The 20911-nt window shown below is 40.1% G+C and overlaps 1 protein-coding gene across 9 annotated transcripts in view; it reads right to left on the bottom strand.

Annotated features, from left to right (window-relative positions):
* The window catches only part of wnk1b (WNK lysine deficient protein kinase 1b), a 98766-nt gene that overhangs the window by 43934 nt on the left and 33921 nt on the right, over positions 1 to 20911 (bottom strand). For all 9 annotated transcript variants that reach the window (XM_067581721.1, XM_067581717.1, XM_067581713.1 and 6 more), the window contains exons 3-5: positions 9268 to 9440; positions 3140 to 3360; positions 2094 to 2251 (exon numbers count right to left, since the gene is read on the bottom strand). In XM_067581721.1, coding sequence (XP_067437822.1) covers positions 2094 to 2251; positions 3140 to 3360; positions 9268 to 9440 — 552 coding nt within the window. The remainder of the gene's footprint in view (positions 1 to 2093; positions 2252 to 3139; positions 3361 to 9267; positions 9441 to 20911) is intronic.

Genomic DNA, 20911 nt, shown 5'->3' with positions numbered 1-20911 from the left:
ACGATAAATTTAATATGGCTCAACCAAATCTGTGATGTGATTTCAGTTTGTGTGAGTGAGAGTAAGGAATAGAGAGAGAGAGAGAGAGAGAGGGAAGATATGGGTGCAGACAGAAGGCCAGATGGACATTCAGTATTCTGAAATATACTGACGTGTTATTCTGCATAAAAACGCTTTTTAAATTGAAACGAGAGATTCAGACACAGAGCGATCACAGCGGACAGAAAGACAGAGGAACTGCCTCTTCTCTCCCACAGCGGTGGTAAGAGGCAGAGAGGCGATCTTAATCCAAATCCCTTCAATTTGAATTTAGCCGGTCAGATAGGATGGATGGACACTGAGAGGATTTTATCCATTCAAATTTCATTACTGAACTGAAGATTGAAACAGAATATACATTAAAGCATATAAGAGTAATTCATAACCCTTTGTCTAACTAGCACTGTCTTAAGTACTGAAATAGAAAATAATAACAGGTTTGCAACACATCAGGTTTTATTTGGTGTTCTCATTGAATTAAAAAATAAAAAAAACATGCCAGTGAGTCTGAAGTTACCATTAAATTTTCATGTTAACTTCACTGCACTTGTTTTAGCTGTGAGGGATGTAGCACTAACCTATAAGCTATAAACGGCAAATATTGAAGGATAATAGTTGCTTGAAATCCTTTTTTCATTGAATTACTAAAAATCTGCCCATGTTTGAGCATCCTTTTTTGTTATGCACTGATGTTTTGGCAACAGAAAACAACATTTAGTGTTATACTTTTTAAAAGCTTATAGTGAACAGAAATGTAGCGAGGCAGAAAGATGCAGAGAGAAAAACAGAAATAATGGAAGGACAACGGGATAGAAGGAAGGATGGAGAGAAAAAAGAAAAAGAGAGAAAGAGAGAGAGAGACAGAGAGAGAGACAGAGAGAGAGACAGACAGAGAGAGAGACAGACAGAGAGAGAGAGAGAGACAGAGAGAGAGAGAGAGAGAGATTTCTAGTAAATTCCTTTGGTCCATTAACAATCCCTGTCAGCCTCCACATAACTGAACTCCCATGAGGAGAGGCGGGAGACAGCTCTCATCTGCCTCTGTCTGTCTGTCTGTGTGTGTGCGCGCGCGTGTGTGTGTGTGTGTGTGCGTGCGTGCGCGCTCTGTTGAGTTGATGACCTCAGCAGCACTCAACTTAAAAACAGCCTCTGATTGCATCTGTTGTCCTCTCTGTCTGTGTTTTGGTCTCTGTCTCATTTTGCTTTTTTGTTTTGTTTTTCAGTCGGTGCTTCCAGCCAACTGTCATCTATATTTTAGCGAAACTTGGAAATGTTACAAAACCTAAGAGTGCATTTGGTACATTTCCATCCGATGAGTTGATTCAAGAGGCTTCCTGACTGTCAATAAACAGATAGATAAATAAGAGTTTTACTAGTTGTGGTTGTCAGACTTGTTGCTGCCTATGAGAAAATCAAAAAAGACGACAAAAATGATGAAACTGAATAAATGATGCCAAGCTTATGTCATTTTTACTCAATTCAAGCCAGTATAAAACCTTTTTGTGAAGCTGAATTTCATTTTTTTTAAAAGAAAATTGCTCATATATATCAAATCTCTGCATTTATTTTCAACTTATCAGCCACTGCGTGACCCCAGGGTCAGGTTGCCATGTTCAAGGTCAACAAAACATCTCTTGAGGGCACATTTTTTTTGGCCCTAATGTGACATGGCTTGCTTGGTATTGCTCTCTAGCGGCGGAGAAAAAAATGCAGCCAAAAATGTTCTCCTCTAGTGTTTTCTCAGTTTTTTTATATTTAGACAGAGAGAGAGAGAGGGAGAGTTGGGAGGGAGAAAGAGAGAGAGAGAGAGACTAATCAGTGCAAAAGCAAAGTCATATGAGTGGATCTCCTGCAGCTCATGCCAAACTTATTAATATACTGTAGGCTGTAAACAAGTAGGGGGGGGGAGAGAGTGGTAGAGAGAGCTGAGTGGAGGAAGATGGAGACCAAAAAAAAAACACAAACAAGGCTTTTAGGTACAACCCATGAATGTCACAGGTGCAAGAAATAGATTTCACTCTCTGTCACATGCTGCTCTAGAAATTCAGACTTACGCTGGTAACTCGTCTGTAGATCTGGGCAGCGTTTTGACATTCAGAGTAGGGGTACTCTGAGGTAGCCATCTCCAACATACACATCCCGAAGGCGTAGACGTCTACGGATTCATCATACTTCTCCTCGTACATCTCCGGAGCCATAAACTCTGGGGTACCTGATGATAAGGAGAGGAGAAACCGTGACCTTATGCATCATGCTGACAATTTAAAACCCTTATTTTTTGCTTATTTTGGAGTGTGGGAATGTCTTTAACTGTAAATGTCATCACAGACGACAGAAAAAGGGACATCGAGAAAAAAAAACTCTCAGGGAATACACAGTAAATTCACAGCTTCTGTTCTGTGACACATGATGCAATAGTTACAGTGAAGACAGGACTTAAATCTTTAAAATGCTTTAGAAAATCCGGATATTTAACATCACAAACTCACTTCTGGTACTGCATACTAGCCTGAAATGTTGCATATGTGAACACACGTTTGTTTAAGTGTGTGCGGTTTTTTGATAAGTGTCTAAATACTTGAGAACAGCTTAATCGCTACAAAGCAGCTGCTAGATTGACTAAGCACTTCATTCTTGCCTCGAGCGCACCAGAATATGCGCTTCCATGCGCTGTGTATGTGAGAATATGAGCGAATACCAGAATACCTGTGGTTAACTGTACAGCGAGACTACTGTAAGAAGGCAGAGTTATTATATGGAGCACAGCGGATACTCGACTTGTGTGCTCAAGAGTGTATTATAAAAGGATGGAGGGGGTGTTTGTGTGTGTGTGTGTGCGGCATATCTTTGGCGCGTGTATGCATCTCTAGACAGCTTAATCCTAGATTACTAGCAGACTGACTGGTGTGTGTTTCAAATATGTGCTGTTTGCTTTTACAACTAGAAATTTTAGAAGCAGTATGTAAGCATGTAAAGCGGTTATTGTTATGACAAACCCACGTAAATTACAGTGTGTGACTTTCACAAACCTAAACATTTCTGATACACAGGCTTGAGTCTGACTACTGCAGGTCTGTCTGCACGTGAGAGATCTTCCTACCTATGACGCTCTTGGCGAAGGAGGCCCTCTTCAGTGTGGCTAACCCCAGGTCTCCTATCTTGACCGACCCCGTGGGTCCTGTGATAAAGATGTTGTCGCATTTCAGGTCTCTGTGAATGATGGGTGGAGCTCTGGTGTGTAGGAAGTGAAGGCCTTTGAGGATCTGTCTGCACCACGAACGCAGAACCTTGATTTTCATCACCTTGAAACGCTTCAGGTAGCTGCAGGACGAAGAGAAGGCACGTAAATGAGCGTGTCATTCAACAAAGCGAGATTAAGTGTACAAAACTAAAGAGAGAGAGAGCAGCAGGTTCAACCCGTCAACAGCCCGTCATCAGTTATGTATCCTGCTCAAGTGGGCAAAACAATAACTGCTGACATTTCCGGTCCTCTTTGAAAGTCGTTGTGTACGAGTGCAACAGCTACAAAAAAAAAAGCAGAACGATTTTAGCAAACAACTATTACGCATCAAATAATATGAAGAGTGTGGCACCATTTCATTGAAGTTGAGGGCTGTATAGTAAACTTATTGTGGGACATTTAAACCCAACCAGGAGTTTAATTAATTATGCCAAAGCAAGGCATGGAGAGACAGAAGTAGTAGCAGAAATACGGATAATACTTCAATTAAAGATTAAAGCTTATACAACCAAAGTGGATTACAGTCTGACAATTCCAGCTTAAACTGATTTTTTTGGCCTTTTGGGGGCAAACGGAAACATTTTGTAAACAAAACACTGACATATCACCACAATTTAAGTTCATATGGTGAAATTGTTAGGAAACAGTTGGTTATGAACACACGAAGTACTAAAATTGACTTACTTTTAGCTCTGTTTTTGGTCTCCACTAACTCCTGAGGGAAATTTCTGGCTCTTTAGCTGCTAAATGTTCCACTATGTTCACCAGCTAGTCACTAACTGTGTCTGTCTGCCGTTTAGTGCTGAGCAGGTAGCGCACAGCTGCCTGTTATAGCTGAAAATTACACTATGAGAGTGAATCAAAACAGTAAAGGCTGCAGGCTGAAACTCGCTATGAAGCCTCTCACATTACAGACTTTGTCACAATCTGATACTGTAAATTGTATAAAATTATCGATTATAGCGGCTTTAAAGAGATGCATCATAAATTTACAGTACAGACATGAATGTGCACACAAACAAACAACAACAAATGATTAGAAACTGACATTGCATGCATGGAAAATATCCACTGGAATATTAGAACAAATAGGAATTCTAATGTATTTAATTTCTTCACACAAAATGCAACAATATTAAATTACAACCTCATGTAAATGTCACTTTTTAAGCAAACTCTAGTGAAACAATAGCAGCCATGCTAGTTAACATCCTCATATATTTTTTATGTGGTTTTTAATAGAAAATTCTTCCCCATGTTTCTAAGAGTCAGGACAGTGCAGATGCCCACTGATCTGATGGTAAACATTAGCTGTATTACATTATATTTATGCCACTTATTCTTAAAGCCTTCTAATCTTCTGGATTGAGAACAATGAGGTTTCATTTAATGTGTAATTGTTCTATTTTGAATCCTATTGTCTTTATTCCTGTCTAGAGTTACGGGGGTCTGGAAGCTCTCCCAGCATAGTGGGTGGAAGGGAAACATCCTTGACGACAGATTTTCAATTTCCACAGTTTCCAGTCAACCTAGTTTGTATGTCTTTGGGATGTGGGAGGAAACAGGAATACAGGGAGAACAGGACGGGAATTTGACAGTATGTGAAATGTTTTCCAGTTCGCGGTGTTTCCAGATTGAGCGTTTCTCTTATTCACTGTCAAATGACTTCAAACATACAGCTGTTTTTTATTATTATTGATTAAATTAGATGCAATTATTGGATGAAAAGGCTTCTGTCAAAACTTCTGTTTAAAAGCTACTGTGAAAACTCATTCATAATTCATAGACTGCCACTCTTGATAAGCTCATTTAAAATCAATGTTTAAATTCTAGGCAAAGTGTTTCCCATTTTCTCTTATCAGCTGGAGACTTGTGTGCTTTTTTTTCTCTTCACAGCTTTTCTGCTACATTCAAGTACCGAACAGAAGAAATCAAACAGAGAGAAGCGGAGTTTACTCCTTCGTCATTCTCTGATCAACCAGGCGATGAGGAGGTTTCAAAAGGAGCTCAACCGTTCCATGACTCATCATCTTTTTGATTTGTTTAATTTAGCTGGTATGTGTAAATTTCATCGCATCACAGCGAGCAGAAGAATTTTGATTTGAGCTCATTTTTCTTATTATTATAAGTGCCTTAGATGTTGGAGCTCAAAACGACCTTGTCCTTGATCTTTTCTATTACCGCATTTAGTTCAATGTCCATGCTTTCAATTTAGCTCAAACTAAATCTGTTCAAGGTCCTGCAGCTGACTGAACTGCAGTGACCCCAACAAGAATGCTGTTGTCTCCACCAGCGGTGTCCTCTGTTTTTCCTGTTTTGTGTCCAGACAGCTGACCTGGTGCAGAGCAGCATCGGTGAGTCTGGCTGCAGCATCACTGGAGGCTCTCCGCTTACACACAGATCCTGAGAGTCAACAGCTGCTCTAATAATGCAGCGACTGCAGTCTGTCTTAGCTGACAAGAGCAGTTCAGACAACTATGGACTCAGCATCACAAACCGATCTGCTCCATCAAAGATCCAGATTGTTGGACGGAGCTCCGGCGTCACTGCGTGTTAATAGCTGTGACGCTGTGTTTTCACCAGCAGAGTCAGTAACTCTGCTACTGTACTAAGTACCATCTTGAGGTATTTGTACTTTGAGTATTTCAATTTGATGCTTCTTAATACTTTTATTCCACTTCATTTCACAGGGACACATAGTTATTACTATACTATATTTATTTAAAAGTAGAGCTGAAACAAGACAATCTGTCAGTCAATCGACAGAAAATGATTAAGAAGAACAATTAAGAAAAATACTAAACATTTGCTAAACAATGTTTGACTTTTACATGTACTTAAGCTCTTTCTTCTTTCACCACTGTCACTAACTCTGTGAGCACTGATTTTGGGTGAAAACTCAGTTTACATGAGGACAGCTGCAGCAGCATCCTACAAACCCTCCGACACAGAGACCTACGGCTAGCAGACCTCTGGAATCAAAATGTAACAAGATGCAGCGTGTCCTCTCTTCTGTCCTTGGCCTCGGATGAATTCCCATATATCAGGATTAATGGCCTCGCTACATTGTTCACACTAAGTATAGTCAACCTGTGATGCATTCACTTTATTAAAAATCACAGGCGATGGCGCTGTCAACCGACACGCCGTCGGGATTGTTGGAGTATGACCCACAATAAGGCTGCGATCAGAGATGATTTTCATTATCAATTAATTTGACAGTTATTTTCTCAAGTAATAAATGTATTGTTTCATCTACGAATTGTCAGAAAACAGTGAGAAATGCCCTCCATAATGTCCTAAAGCCCAAGTTGATGTCTTCAAATCGCTTGTTTTGTCCAACCAACAGCATGAAAACCAAAGAGATTCAATTCACGACCACACAGGACAAAGACAAGAAACTTAGAAATTGGAACTAGTCAATTTTGCCGCATAAAATGACTGAAACAGCATTTTTCCTAAATAGGGTCTCAACATCTTCCTTTCCCTTTAAAAATTAATATCTGGGGGGATTTATATATTTTCATACTTTGCCTTCAGAGCAAGGAACAGACAGAAAATAATCTTTTGGGGATTTTTTTTAAGAGAACATACCTCAAAAATGCACATCTTCATAACTTCAGTGTTTACGCTAAGAAAAACTTTTTACAGCCTCTCCTTCTTCCTTACATCCACCCCAACTCCATCACACACTTTTATTTCTACTTCTCACATATCTCATAATAAAAAAAAAAAAAAAAAACTGTGCTCTCTTCTCTTCCTCTTCCTCTCCCTCACTTGTCTCCTCTGCTTTCTTTCACTCCCTTTCTGAAAAGTGTTGACAGACAAGTTAAACCCTGTGGCATGTGATGCCAGAGTGACACTGCACAAACCATCTCTCCCATACACGATCGCTCAACCGTGCCTCTCTTTTCAACACAAATACCTGAACACACACATATATATATATGCAGTTTGAGAAATATGTGTATACATTATGTGAGCCGTACATACGTGATAAGCATTCACATAGAAACAGACGTTTATACAAACACATGCCTTTCTGCCTCTTTCTCTCACATACACACACACACATATATATATATACACACACACACACACACAGATAAGGGGCCTCTAATACCCTGAACCCACGCTGGTCAGTATTTCCATCCTCACCAACTCTCTCCTTCCCTATCAGTCCTCTCTGTCGTCATCTCTCTTTCTTTTTCCACCACTTCAGCACACAAGAGTCCCTCTCCTTTCCAAGTCTTCATCTGGATGACTGCCAAAAAAAATTCTCTGCAGCCTTTAATCTATTCATACTTACAAGAATTTATATTATGTATGCTTTATGTATGTGCGGGATAATTAGATAATCCACGGTGTCCGGGAATTCTAGTTTTGGAGCTATGTGCGGTATACTTAGCATACCATTTTTTTCTGATAATTGATTTAATCCGAGTCATTTTCCCACATTATCATACTTGTTGTGCAGGCATAACTGTCCTGCTTACCGTTAGCTTTTGCATTTGTTGTTGTCCAAGGTCTTATCTGAATATTTTATTCGCTCTGGTATACTTTCAGAATTGTAATACTCTTTTCTTCTCACTCTTTTTTTTTTTTTTTTTACAAAATACATAGTAGAAAGAAGGAGTTGGAAAACAGAAATATTTAACATTTTACTACATTACTGTGTGTGTCCAACATGTTTGACTTGACAAGTGCAGGAAAGATGCAGGATTGAGATTGTCTACTTATGCATTTGTTCATAAATTAAAAAAAAAAAAAAAAAAAAAAAAAAGTTCTCCAGTGGAGGGCGCTACTGCCCTTGGAAGCTGTGTGACGCTGGATTAATTCTCTCACTCTGTGGTCACAGGTGGTTCATGTGTCAGTCAGTCTGCCCGGCTGTAGATAAACTATATATCTAGTATAACTAGTTGTGTTGATCTGTTTAGTCTTGCTGCCTTCTGGCTCTCACTATCTGCCAATCAGACTGTTTTCAGTCTCCCTCTCTGTCACTAAAACTAACTGTATGTAACTATCAGTCTGGTCATTCATCGTCCCCCCCCTCCACCCTCCCCTCCACATGCTTCATTTGGTCTCTCCCTCTTGTCTGTCTCTCAGTCAGGAATGAGAGGAATCTGCAGCAGAAGCAGCAGCTGGCAGGTGGGCCGATGTCCTACGACGCACTGCATGGGGCACGCCGCGCGGCACTCGCCCCGCATTTAGCTTTTTTTTTTTTTTTTTTTATTGTGTCAGGAGCTCAACAATCACATTTGCATTCGCAGACTCACATCTATTCTATGCAGCCCAAAGACTGGCATGCGTTCACGGTGTGGACACAATGACGGCCACAGACACATCAATTCTCCACATCAGAGACTGAGGAGCGAGACTGACAGACGCCCCTGGTATTGACATGCAAACCACAGATGTACAGTTACAGTAACATGATTAGAAAGGGGTCTTCCCATGATTCCTGGGTATGATGGGAAGCGCTATGAAGTCCATTATCAAGCTTTTTTGTGCATTTGATGCTACAGTCGAACAAAAAAAGTAAATATGCTTTATTATGTAATATTCTGGAAGTGGATTGGAGCAGTAGGGAATCATCTTTTCATCATTTTAAGGTTGCAGCGGAGAGGATGACACAGGCATATGTGTGTGATTTTCACAGTCCAATAAAAAAACTGGAGGTGAGTCATCATCTGTAATGACACTGCTCTTCTGAAGCAAATAGTCTTTCATCTGATAAATGAGCAAGACTGCAAATGTGTCAAGATGGTTCTCCTTCTTTTCTACATCGATTAGTTAAGCTTTAAATGTTTTTTCTTGAATCAAGGGACATCTTTTATTCAGCCCATCTTATTTTCTGTGGTAATATTGTAAATAGTTATATTGCTATAGCTATATACAATAATACTTTTTGGATAGCAGAATGTGTTGGTTTTTCAAAGTCTTAAAACGAGCACTCAGTTAATTGACTTTATCTCTTGCGTACTCACGTTTTAAGCGTGCCAGACGTCATGAGCTCAGTGACCAGAACAATACATTTCTTTCCTTTGCATGGTCCCTCCCAGGAGTCATAGAAGCGGACAATGTTAGGATGCTGGAGACCCTTCAACATCCCGGCCTCTTCTTTGAAGCGCTGACGCTCCGACTTCGACAGCTTACGATCCTGCACACAGGAAAGAAGAGGAAAATTAGTCCCGCATACACAATACCGAGAAAAACAATACACTGCTCATCTGAGAGAGAATACAAAAAGAGGAAAGAACTATTTACCCACATAAAAACATTGATGTATTAATAGTAGCGTGATTGCAATCAAATCGAGCGAGAGGAGGGGTTTGAGAGGGAGGAAAGCTAATTAACAGAAGAGAAAAAAGGAAGAGAGGAGAAATAATTAATGCTTACAAAACATAGTTTGACAAACAGCTGCTAAACATCTTCTACATCTAATACTGATGTACCATCCAAACATGCTACTGAAAAACAAATGCAGATGAAATATGAAACCAGGCGCCATTTGAAAATGGTGCCCAATTACACTAAAATGCAGCTGTGAGCTTGAGGAAGGATGCGGATAAAACAGTAGACTGTCCTTTCATCTGAACCTCAAAAAAGACACAACAATCCATTAGAGTGTGTCTGAGGTTATATTTTGATCTGTCTTCTTTTTATCAGTGAGGTACAACACTTTATTTCTGTGTGAGGCGCTTGGTGACAAACTGGTTTATAGAAGTGATTTATAAATAAACTGATTTGAATTCACACAAGAAGCAATATTAGGTGTGTTTTGGTTGTTTTTTTTTTGGCTCATTCTCTCCTCAAGTTGGATTGTCCAGCTCTCTTGTACTGTGGTCTTTGTCACTGCCTACCCCACTGCTAACTGGAAATTGTTCCTTATCTACAATATAGTGCACTATGTTTACTTTTTGCCACTTTATTTTGATGTCTGAATTCTGCAAAATGTATGCACCATATAGTGCCCTAAAAAATTCCCACAATGGAATGAAAAACCTAGTGTTTATGGCATGTACACTACTGCGGCTACAGTGGAAAAAACTGGTATTGTTTTCCCGGAATGAAGACTGCATTTCCCATGAACGCTGAGTAAAAGAAAGACGCTACTTATTTTTAAAACTATATTTCTTTTTTAAACACAGCTGTTATGATGACGGTGAAGCAAAGTAAACTTTATTATTGTACCGTTCACACACCTCGGTTACACGTAAGGCTGCATTCACCACCACATCTAGCAACGCGGCACCTTCCCACAGGGTTGTGCGGAGGTGTGGGTGTGTTTATTTGTGCTTTAGAACATAACCGCTGTGAAACAATCAGAAAATAACGTTTTTCTCAGATTCACTCTTTTATTCTCACTACACCACCACTCGCTCTCTTCATTCACTCTCTAGCTCGCTCGGCCATCGCTGCTCTCTCTCACTAACAAGTCTGACTTTTCTTTCAATGTCATCAAACAAAGTGAAATATCCTCCTCCCGTCCTCCCCTCATCCTAATAACATCTCTGTACTCCCTCATGCTACAATGCTACATGTCTTGTAAACAAAAGCTCTTCCGGTCTGCGTGCCGTAAATCGTTTTGTCTGATTTTGCAGGGAATCTGACACGGTGGCAGGCATTTAGAATAACTATTTAGAAATAGCCAATCTTCTCACTGATGGTCTCGTTTGCTTATGTAGGTCACAAAGAGGCATCAGAGGCATCATGAGACAGTTTCATAACCAGCTAAAAGTTCCTTGTAGTAACTTTAAAGCAAAAAAAATCTTTTCTGCACTACTTTTTGCTAACAATTAATCATGATAGATGTGAAAATTACAGTTGTGACGTCAAACCTGCCAGTAATGATGTATAATGATGGGGATTCATAAGTATGAGTAAAGTACTGAGTGTTAATTATATAGGAAATCAGTAAACAAGAGTGATTTTGGACACACAGATGGTGACACCAGCTGCTTCTTTCCACCAGCCACTGAGGAGCTTTACCAGGAGGGCGTAACATGCTATCCCCTAATATCCCACCTCACTCCATGTGTGCACCCTGACCAACTAGTGGGAGTCACCGGTGCAGCAACAGGGACGCGATCCCTCACTGGCTTCCCACCAACGAATACTGCCAACTGTTCAACGGATCACATGTCAAAGCCTGAGTTATTCCTACAACTCATGTTCCTGATATGCTTGTAGTTCGGATGTGAATCATAGCCTGTGACCTTTGTGCCATCCTTTAACTGAGTCTTTATTAGCAGTGGTCTTAACCACCCATTGAGAGTCTTGACCAAAACAAGCTAAGAAAAGAAAGTTACAGTCTACATTGTTCCATCTGGTAGCAGACTAGAGTCTTAGAGGAGTCCAACACATGCACACACACACAGTTTAATGGGCATTCCAGCTCTACCACTGATACCTCAATAAACACAGATGCAAAGGGGACTGTGGCTGGTCAGGTCTTGTAAAGAAGTGTGTGAGTAGGCGTGTGTGTGTGCAGATTTACATGTGTGTTAAAGCTTTCATGCATTAATCTGTGTCTAACCTATGTGTTACATGTTTGTTTACACATTTATAAGCATTATCATGTTTGCTTTAATGTTAAAATGATGCTTGTTGTGATTTAAAATGACATATTTTATAGTTTTTGTGCTGCATCAACAATAGGCTTGTGTATCAGTCTAGTTGGAGAGTGTGTTTGTGTGCTTATTTGCTTTTGTCTGTGTGTGTTTGCACATTGATGGTTCTAGTTTCTTCACCAGCTCTGTGTCTAACCGTAGCTGACACATTCAGCACATCACTGCCCCAAAAATAAACAAAATCAGAGCTGCCTGACAACGGTAAAATAAGGTGATGAAACCTCAATACTCAAAGGATTTCAGCCCAAATATGATTGCAACCTTGTCTGTGAGTCTAAATTGTTAAGTTCATGCCAAATATCAAGTCTTCACAGGTTAACCTGCAGTTACAAGCAGGTTGCACTATATATGAAAAAAAAAAAAAAAAAAAGATTAAAACCAATATGAAAGATGTTTCAATTAACCTGGAACAAACTGAAATGTGTGCTTTGAAATGAAAGCATGACACACATCTCCAACGTTTCATAATGTCTGTGACCCTTTTAGAGGATGAAATTACAGCAAAGTGAACAGACAGGATTGGTTTGCATTCAAACAGAGAGAGCAGCAGTACTGAAACAACGGCTGTGTGTTTGTTACATGGCAGAAAATACAGGAAGGAGAACACAGAAATGTTCAGAATTTTTTTTTTTTTTTTTTCCAAAATGATGCAAGATGAGACGCTGGAGGTTAGACACCTACTGTCCGCATTATTATCATTATCAGGATTATCACCATGGCAACCAGTTTTAAAATGTGGTCCAATGAGGGGCACCTTGACTCCAATTCAACTGTTTTTTTTAATCATTCAATAAATCAATGATATTCTGACATCTTTCATGCAAAACATTTCTTTTTTAATCAGTTCATTGTGTGTACGGCCCTGTATTCTTTTATTTGAGTCTTCCATTGGAATATTAAACTTGCTTGAAACTAATGCATCCAGTAATGCATTAGTGCAAATTATCCGAGACAAAGCAAAAGCTTGACATCAATCATTCAGAAGGTTTAAAGCCACACTTGCTGGTTTTCCAGTCAACAATTCTAGGATACAATGGCACTATTGATATTATGTTGAACATTTAAATAATCAGGTTACATCCTTGACTTTGATCAACCACACCCACCGCACCAACTGATCAACGATTCAGCTGTGAAGCTTCTGCCAGGTCACGGTGGGTAAGTCTTTTGAAATGTTATAAAGCCTTGTGAGCTGCTTCAGAGATTAGGACAATCTCTCAGAGGTAATGATCTCATATTGTCATATTGTATAACCTGGGGCCTCATCTATATCATATGACTTACGCACACACACACATACGCACAGAGAGAGAGAGAGGGAGAGAAAGTCTAAAAGCTTCAGTGTGTTTCAGAGTGCATTAATGTGTGTGTGTGTGTGTGTGTGTGCCCATAACAGCTTATCCCTTCATCCTGCAGCAACCATTTCACTGATGATGACCCATTAGCAACTGACGCACACAGACATCTATGTATGCGCTCAACAACCTTTACTCTCCATTCTCTCAATCACTCTCTCTTTCATATTATGATCAACTGACCCTGTGGTCACATGACCATGGCTTTGGGTCACCTGACTTACTAGAAGCCAACATTCCACTTACCAGCAGCACTTAGAAAAGACCCTGACCATTCATATCACTGTTAGACACCTCCCTGAGGACCCTGGAAGATTACTTCCCCTTCTCCTTCTCTCTCACTCTCTCACTATGTGTGTGTGTGTGTGTGTGTTTGTGCACGTGCACGGGTGAGCGTCCACATATGTAAGCAGAGAAAGCAGACGGCAAGTCTAAGTGAGCTTCCTAATCCATTATTAATGTTTCCTTCTTCATTCTAGTGTATAAATTTGTACACAACTCTTAAACATACGGTATGCTTTGTAGGCTGCCGTAAATACAGACTTAGAAGAGTTATAAATATGTTTAAAAGACAAAGTTGTTGCTAGGATGTAGATATTTAAGGAAGTAATTTAATTTATTTCATTTACAGCACATCAGTCTTCCTGTTGAGGGTGGATGCTTTCTTTCTCTCTTTACCTCACTCGCTCTATCCCTCTCTTTCTGCTCCGAGCTTCAAAACATCATGAGACTTGAGTTTATCAGGCTCAAAAACACCCTCTCCCTCTCCATCCAAGCCTCTTTCTTCCTCTCTCTGTCTCTCTCTGCTTCTCATACACACAGGCAAACGCAAACACACACCTAAGCGAGACAAGCCTATACACTTGAATCTGCAGTCCCTTATCTGACACTTCTTTTCTACATGAGGACTTCTCACTCTCTAAGCTCTTTCGCTATCTTTCTTTCTCCTATCCGAGGACTTAAGAAGCCACCTATATACATCCCTGTGTAAGTGACAGCTCCAAGCCCTATTTCTGTATGAGGACACACATCAAACACAGACACACACACACTGTATACCCACATACATCTGGGCAGCCAGACAGGCGGGCACAAACAGGACCAGTGGTGTTAAAGCATTATGCAGCTTCCTGCAGAGAGGCTGAAAGCTGAGACCCTCTGATCGACTGGTCTAGTCTGGACATCCCGCTGTGCTTTAACACTCTGTGATCATCTGCTCTGGTCTGTCGCACCTTGGTGAGTGAGCGGCACTCGCAGCACCAGATGGATGGCGGTCACAACAGAAGACAACACCACATGAGTGCTAGAAAATTCACACAATAAACACCCGGACATGGTAAACTGGGACTCCACCATGTCACAAACAAATGATAATACTATTAGGTATGGTTGTAGTTTCTGGGTACCCAGGGTCATACATACTAAATTCACAGGAAGTCCATTATCTCTCCTGGGGACAGTGGAAAACTAAATATAGCTAGTATAAGTAATAGCATATGATTGTCTGTGGCCAAAGAATTATCTGTTTCTCAGGGTTTCCATTATATAAAACAAATTTAACTTGTTTACATAAGGGGGGGAAAAATCAATAAGGGAAAAAAACTTTTCTGTTGGCCTCATTGGTTGGTAAATTCACAAAAAAATCTCACCAAAATCTGTTCCTGTTTCCCAAGATAAATACCTGTGGGAATGTAATATGATATGTTCTGAAACAAAAGGTGCCTTCTTCAAACCTCATTAATGCTTCCAAACAACTGTCATAGATATAGTCCAATCATGCTCATATACCCGGAACACCTGCAGTTATCACTTTTCATGCTACAAAAAGAGTTTACATAAAGTTCAAAATACTTTTTAGTTTAAATGAACAAACTGCAGCAGAAAAACTGTAAATGTTAACTATACAAATGCTTTAATAAGTGATTTAATGAGATATGCAGACCTCCGCTGCAGCAGTAATAACCTCAAGTCAGCTCTGTAAAGATGGTCAGACTCTCCCTCTAATAAGTACTCGTACATAGAACTGAGGATGTGCTAAATAAAACAGAAGATCAAACACATTTGTATGGTTGGCAATATTTTTTCTTCCATTTTTTCTTCTTTCATGTCATTTTATGATTAATCATCAACAGTTTTGTCTTTACAATCGCTCCATAACTCCATTACAGCAAGGAAGGTATTCATTTTAAAAATGTGGGAAAACAAAAGACAATGCAGTTCCAAAATTACTTGAACATAACTGAATGGTGATTCCTCCATAGCTGATTATTAGATTGAGATGATGGGTGTATTATATTTACCACTCTCTTGAATCAGTGTCAGACTGATATTTCAAATGAACACACAGCAAAACGACTGGCAGCGCCCTTTTTCTAAACTCATGCATAAACCCCTTTTTCAGAGCCAAACTATACTATAAACTTTTCTCAGTTTCTCCTGAATGTGTTCGTGACCCAATTCGATTTGTTCCTCTGATAAACCTTTGAGTCCTGACCCAAATTTCGAAGAATGCTGTTCTATAAACTCGAGGGAAAAGTCGAGACCTGCGAGTCTTTATTACATTAAGCTTTTACGGTTCGGTGAATGAGCTGATTTGTTACTGTATACAGTCAAGACCTTCAGTGGTGGTGGATAGGGGCTCATGGAGGGGTGGTTTGTGTGTGTGTATGTGCATGCTATATGTGTATGAGCATGAAAAAAAAGCCTGGTGTGTTCCATTAGTATGCAGCCAAAGTGTCTCTCAGACCCCCCACACTCTGGAAACACTCTCCTGCAAAGAACCGCAAACCCCCCCTACAGCGCACACCTACAACCCTAATAAACATGTACACAAAAGAAGAAGCGCTTCACTTATGCACATGCGTCATGTGCTTGCACACAAAAACCAAAGCCTGTCCAAGACCTTTACCGCAGCCTGTTATAGTTAGCCAGAGAGAGAGAGAAAGGGGAGAGAGAGCATCTGTTGTGAATAAGAATGATTGAAGAAGTGGACGAACAAGTTCCAGGAAAAGTCAGAGGTGGAGAGAGAGTGATGGGAGACTGATCTCATCATTTAAACAGACATATCAGCGCAGGGTGCCAGAAATCGAAGGAAACATCAAGATATGAGTTCACTTGTTCACACCCTCCTCCTATATTCCCGACGTGTTATCTTTTTGTCTTCTCTTTCTCTCCCGTCTTGTTTCTTTTTCCTCTCACTGACTCTTTGTTTCTATGCCCTCCCCCTCCCTCCCTTCCTTCTTCTTCTTCTTCTTTCCTCCTATTTAGGTGGTTTTTGGTTTCCCATCAATCACCACTCTACATATTGCAGTAACCAGGGCCATGTGTCTGACTCTATGCTCTGTGTGCATGTGTGTGTATTGTAATCTGACCTAGTTGTGGCTGAAAAATCAGTCTTGACTTGTGGTAAAATACATACATTATGGTTTCCCTTGTGTTTGTGTTATAGAGATATGATTGGAAATATATTATTTAGAGTATTTAATGTCTTGGTTTACTTTTACACAGCTTTATTTGCAGTGACGGTGACAAATGGTGAAAGCTTCAGTCCTCTATTGGAGGAACATATTGATTAGTTTTCTGTTTTTTTTGTTCTTTTTGCAGGCACTACAAACTACCCATTCATCAGGATGGGTTCAGTGACAACGCCAATGTGTGTGCATGTGTGTTAACAATAGGTGCCATCTCAGACTGCCACTCATTGTGCACCCTGTTGTCTCATCTTTCTGTGCCTGGCTGTACAACACACACACACACACACACACACACACACACACCATGTGCCAGTCATTACCCTCTGGTCTGTTGGTCACGCCTCATCTCCCCTCCTCTTCCTCGTCTCCTCACAGCTCTTCTCTTATCTGCCTTTTTTTTTCTCTCCCATTTTCTTATCTTTTCTCCCATCTCTCCTATCATTTCCTATCACTCGTTATCTTTTATTCACTCCTCCTCTGTTTCCCGTTCATGGGATTCCCCTGAAAATAAGGAGTGTAGGATGCATTTCAAAAACGCCCTCTCTCAACAACATCGCACCAAACGGTTCAGCCATTTGATCCAGTCATCTTCATCCAAGGGTAATGAGAGGAAATCTGAGGATAATGAGTGGAACTTCTGGTGTAAAGTTCTTCCCTTGTTAAGTGTTAATCCTTACCAGAACAGCACGTCATGCACAAAGATCACACTATAACTGGTATAATCCCAAATTTGGAGCTAATGAGTAAAAATGGTGACATGCCAGGCTTCTAACGTTCACAGAGAAAGAGGAAACAGGCGCCGCATAATGGAAAATCAATATCAATTTGGCTTATATTGCGTTAAAATAAGTAGAGGATTCAGTGTCTTGGTCAAAAACATGGATGTGAACCTCTGACCTTCAAGCTTCAGGACATCGTCTCTCATTCCAATAATCTAAAACCAATTTAATGCCCAAAATCCTGAATTAGCTGAGCTAGCCTGTTCCAATGTCCAAGACTCTAATTAAGCTCTATTCATCGATTGTGGTTTTGATTGAAATGATTAGCAACCAACAACGGCCTCCTTTGTTACTGACACAGAAGACAAAGATCCAATTAAGTCACATGACGGCATCGTAAATTTTATGGTAAAAAGGTTACCGTAGGCCACATGACAAGGCTTTTTACTATTTGCATCAGTTCCATTATTTAATTAGCGTTACAGGACGATTATCCGCAGTAATCTTGAAGAGCCTGAAATCAGTTCAAAGTTCAAAGTTCAGTGGATTCAGAGTGATGAAGGATTTTAATGTGGAAATTATTAATCCTGAACACAAACTTGGGATTCCTTGGTTTGTTTGGCTAAATTTTGGATTAAAAATATTAAGTTTGAGTCACTGCACTGAAATATTTATTCTAAAAACACAACATGCATGTAAAAATGTTTGAAAAACTCGTGTGACTAACTAGTGGCATCTAGTGAAACTGCTTTGCGTACATTTTCGGTGTGACTTGGTTGATTGATTAGGCAGTAAAATGTCCTTTGAACTAGAGTGAAGATTAATTTGAAACTTGAGACATTCAAACATAATGGCTGACATATATCAGCGATCCTGTCTGCCTTGAAGTGACCCAAAAGCCTTTGAACTTTTAAGGATTTTGACCCTTTTGCAGAGGAGGCCACACCGTATTCACAGAGTGTGAGTGTCATGTGTGTATAAGTAGGCTAATGGCAACATATACTGACATCTCTGTATGTGTGAAAGCACTCGTGTTTCTGTGCGCGTTAATCATAGACTGTAAAAAAAATAAAGGACGTAGCCACCGTGACGTCACCATTGATTTCTGGACTCCCATTTTGAAACCTCGAGTTTGCGTTTTGACCTTGGACATCTTGGATTTTTGGAACCAGGGGTGACTATATTTGGACAAGAGGGTGGAGCTGACCCTAACTGCTAAATAAATTATGTATAAATTCATATAAAATATATAAAACTACCTATAAAAATTCACCCCCACAGTTATCATGAATGGGAAAAAGCTATAGAGACCAAAACTGTTTTTTGTACCAGGCTGTAAACATGTTAATTTCTGCTGCAAAGTTGGGCATTTTAACATGGGGGTCTACTCGCTTTTGGAGCCAGACTCAAGTGGCCATTCAAGGAACTGCAACTGTTTTTATCACTTGCACATTGGCTTCATTTTTCAGCCCCAGTGGTTGTCGCTCGACATTAATATATGAGAGCTTTAGACTTTTTAAGTGTTTTTTTTCTATGTCTGTGAGTGTCTGTGGCTGATTTATGTGCAGCCTTAATATAGAGTGCATCCACCTGCTTCTCTGTGAACACATCGTAAACAAACAGAGATACGGTGATGGACATGATCCATTCCAAAAGTGTCTACTGCTCAGACCTTTAAATATTTCTCACTACCACTACACATGAATAAGTTATATTTCCAGTGCTAAAATAAAGTAAAATATGACTCTCCACTACTGTCTGCATGTTTGTGAGGCGAACAGAAACGCCCCATAAAGCAGGATCCCAGATAAAATCCCCACTAAAGCCTACAAAAATACCAACCGATGCTACCGGCAGGAGTTCATTAACAGGAAACATTATATATCCACTCCTGCGTGTCGTTATGCGCCGTGTGTTGTGTGCTTATGTGCACGTCTCCCTGGATTCCACAGGGTGTAAGTGAGGCCTTATAGCGAGGTCCTGACACTGTTACAGTAACTGATGATCTAACAGAGGGTTAGGCCCGTGTAAGAGAGAGCATGAGGGCTGTCCCAGATAAAACTATTACATAATCTGGGAGGACTATCTCTTTACACTCCATTAAATCTAGGCTTCAACTATTAACGCCCAGGATGAACTTTAGCACCTCTCCAGTTTCTCCTTAAAGATCATCAACAGCTATTGGCATCCAATCACAGAGCATCGCTCGGTTTACTGCAAACAATGTGGCTGATCTGATGAAGCGGTCAGCTAGTTTCAGCGAGCATATATAGTATATTATACACAATATAAAAGCATACACTCACCTTTGGCATTTGTTATTCTTTATTTAGAAAGTGATAAAGTACAGTAGTAAAGGAGGCAGATATGACAGGACACTTCTGAAGTCAGACCAGTAGATGCTTCAGAGGTGACAGACTAAGTATCGAATACCCTCTATTCCGTATCCACTTCTATACGAGGAATATTAACAGATTATTGACCCCGGAGTCTTAGACCTGCATCAATATTTGCCAGTAGTTGCCAACTCTTGGTCTACTTCCTTCCTGAAGAGAGAGCTTAAAGCAAATTTGCAGAGAAAAGGGTTTATTGCAGCATATTAGCCTAGCGATAGCAGGATGAATAGAAATAGATGTTTTGTTAATAACGCCTACTGATTCTGTACTTTCACAACTTTTTTTTGTTACTTCGCACTTTCGCTTCACTTTTCTTAAAGTTGTTCTCATAAACATTTTTACATCAACAATGGTTGTGTGTGAAAAGGGTGATGAACAAACAGAGAATATCCCCAAACTTTACATTTCCCGCACAGCTCTATTCAGTGTTTTGGCTTCTTTCAGCTCATTGTTTTGGTTTCCTGGCCTACAACTTTCCTGTTTTGATTCAGTCTCACTATTCTCATCAGCATCATGTCGTTTCCAGCTGCAGCATGCAGCTGTTTTCAGCTAAATAAAAGCTCAGATGAACCCATATATGCTACCTATCCGGCACCACACGCATGCAGAGTTAGCTACTAGTTGCTGAGCGCTTAGCTGCTAAAGAACAAGATATTTTTCCTCATGCGTTGGTGTTGGATTTACATTCATCAGGTGGCCAGAAACACAAATACTGCTTGTTCATATCTGCTGGATGTGTTAATAAGTAACTGCAGTTAATGCAGCAGTTAATTCGTGTTTATTGTTACCAGGAACAGGCATTATTTGGGAGGAGAGTGAAAGCAAGCAATTAAAACAATTTGCTGAATATTTAAAGCACTCAACATTTATGCTCTGTCAACCTAATAGCCACTTTAATGAGTGTAGGCAACTGTCCGTTTACATGAGTGTAGCTTTGGCACAAACACACTGACTCCGAGACTACACACACTACTGTATTTCAATGATGTGTTAGAGTGTTTGTGTGTAAGTGTTTTTGCTGTTGTCTTGCTTCTAACCCCTCTGCAAGCCCCGCC

Source organism: Thunnus thynnus, chromosome 23, assembly GCF_963924715.1.
Source record: "Thunnus thynnus chromosome 23, fThuThy2.1, whole genome shotgun sequence".
In the NCBI taxonomy this organism is placed as follows: Eukaryota; Metazoa; Chordata; class Actinopteri; order Scombriformes; family Scombridae; genus Thunnus; species Thunnus thynnus.
Note: the sequence above shows the minus strand (reverse complement) of the source record. Positions and strands in the feature narration are given on the sequence as shown.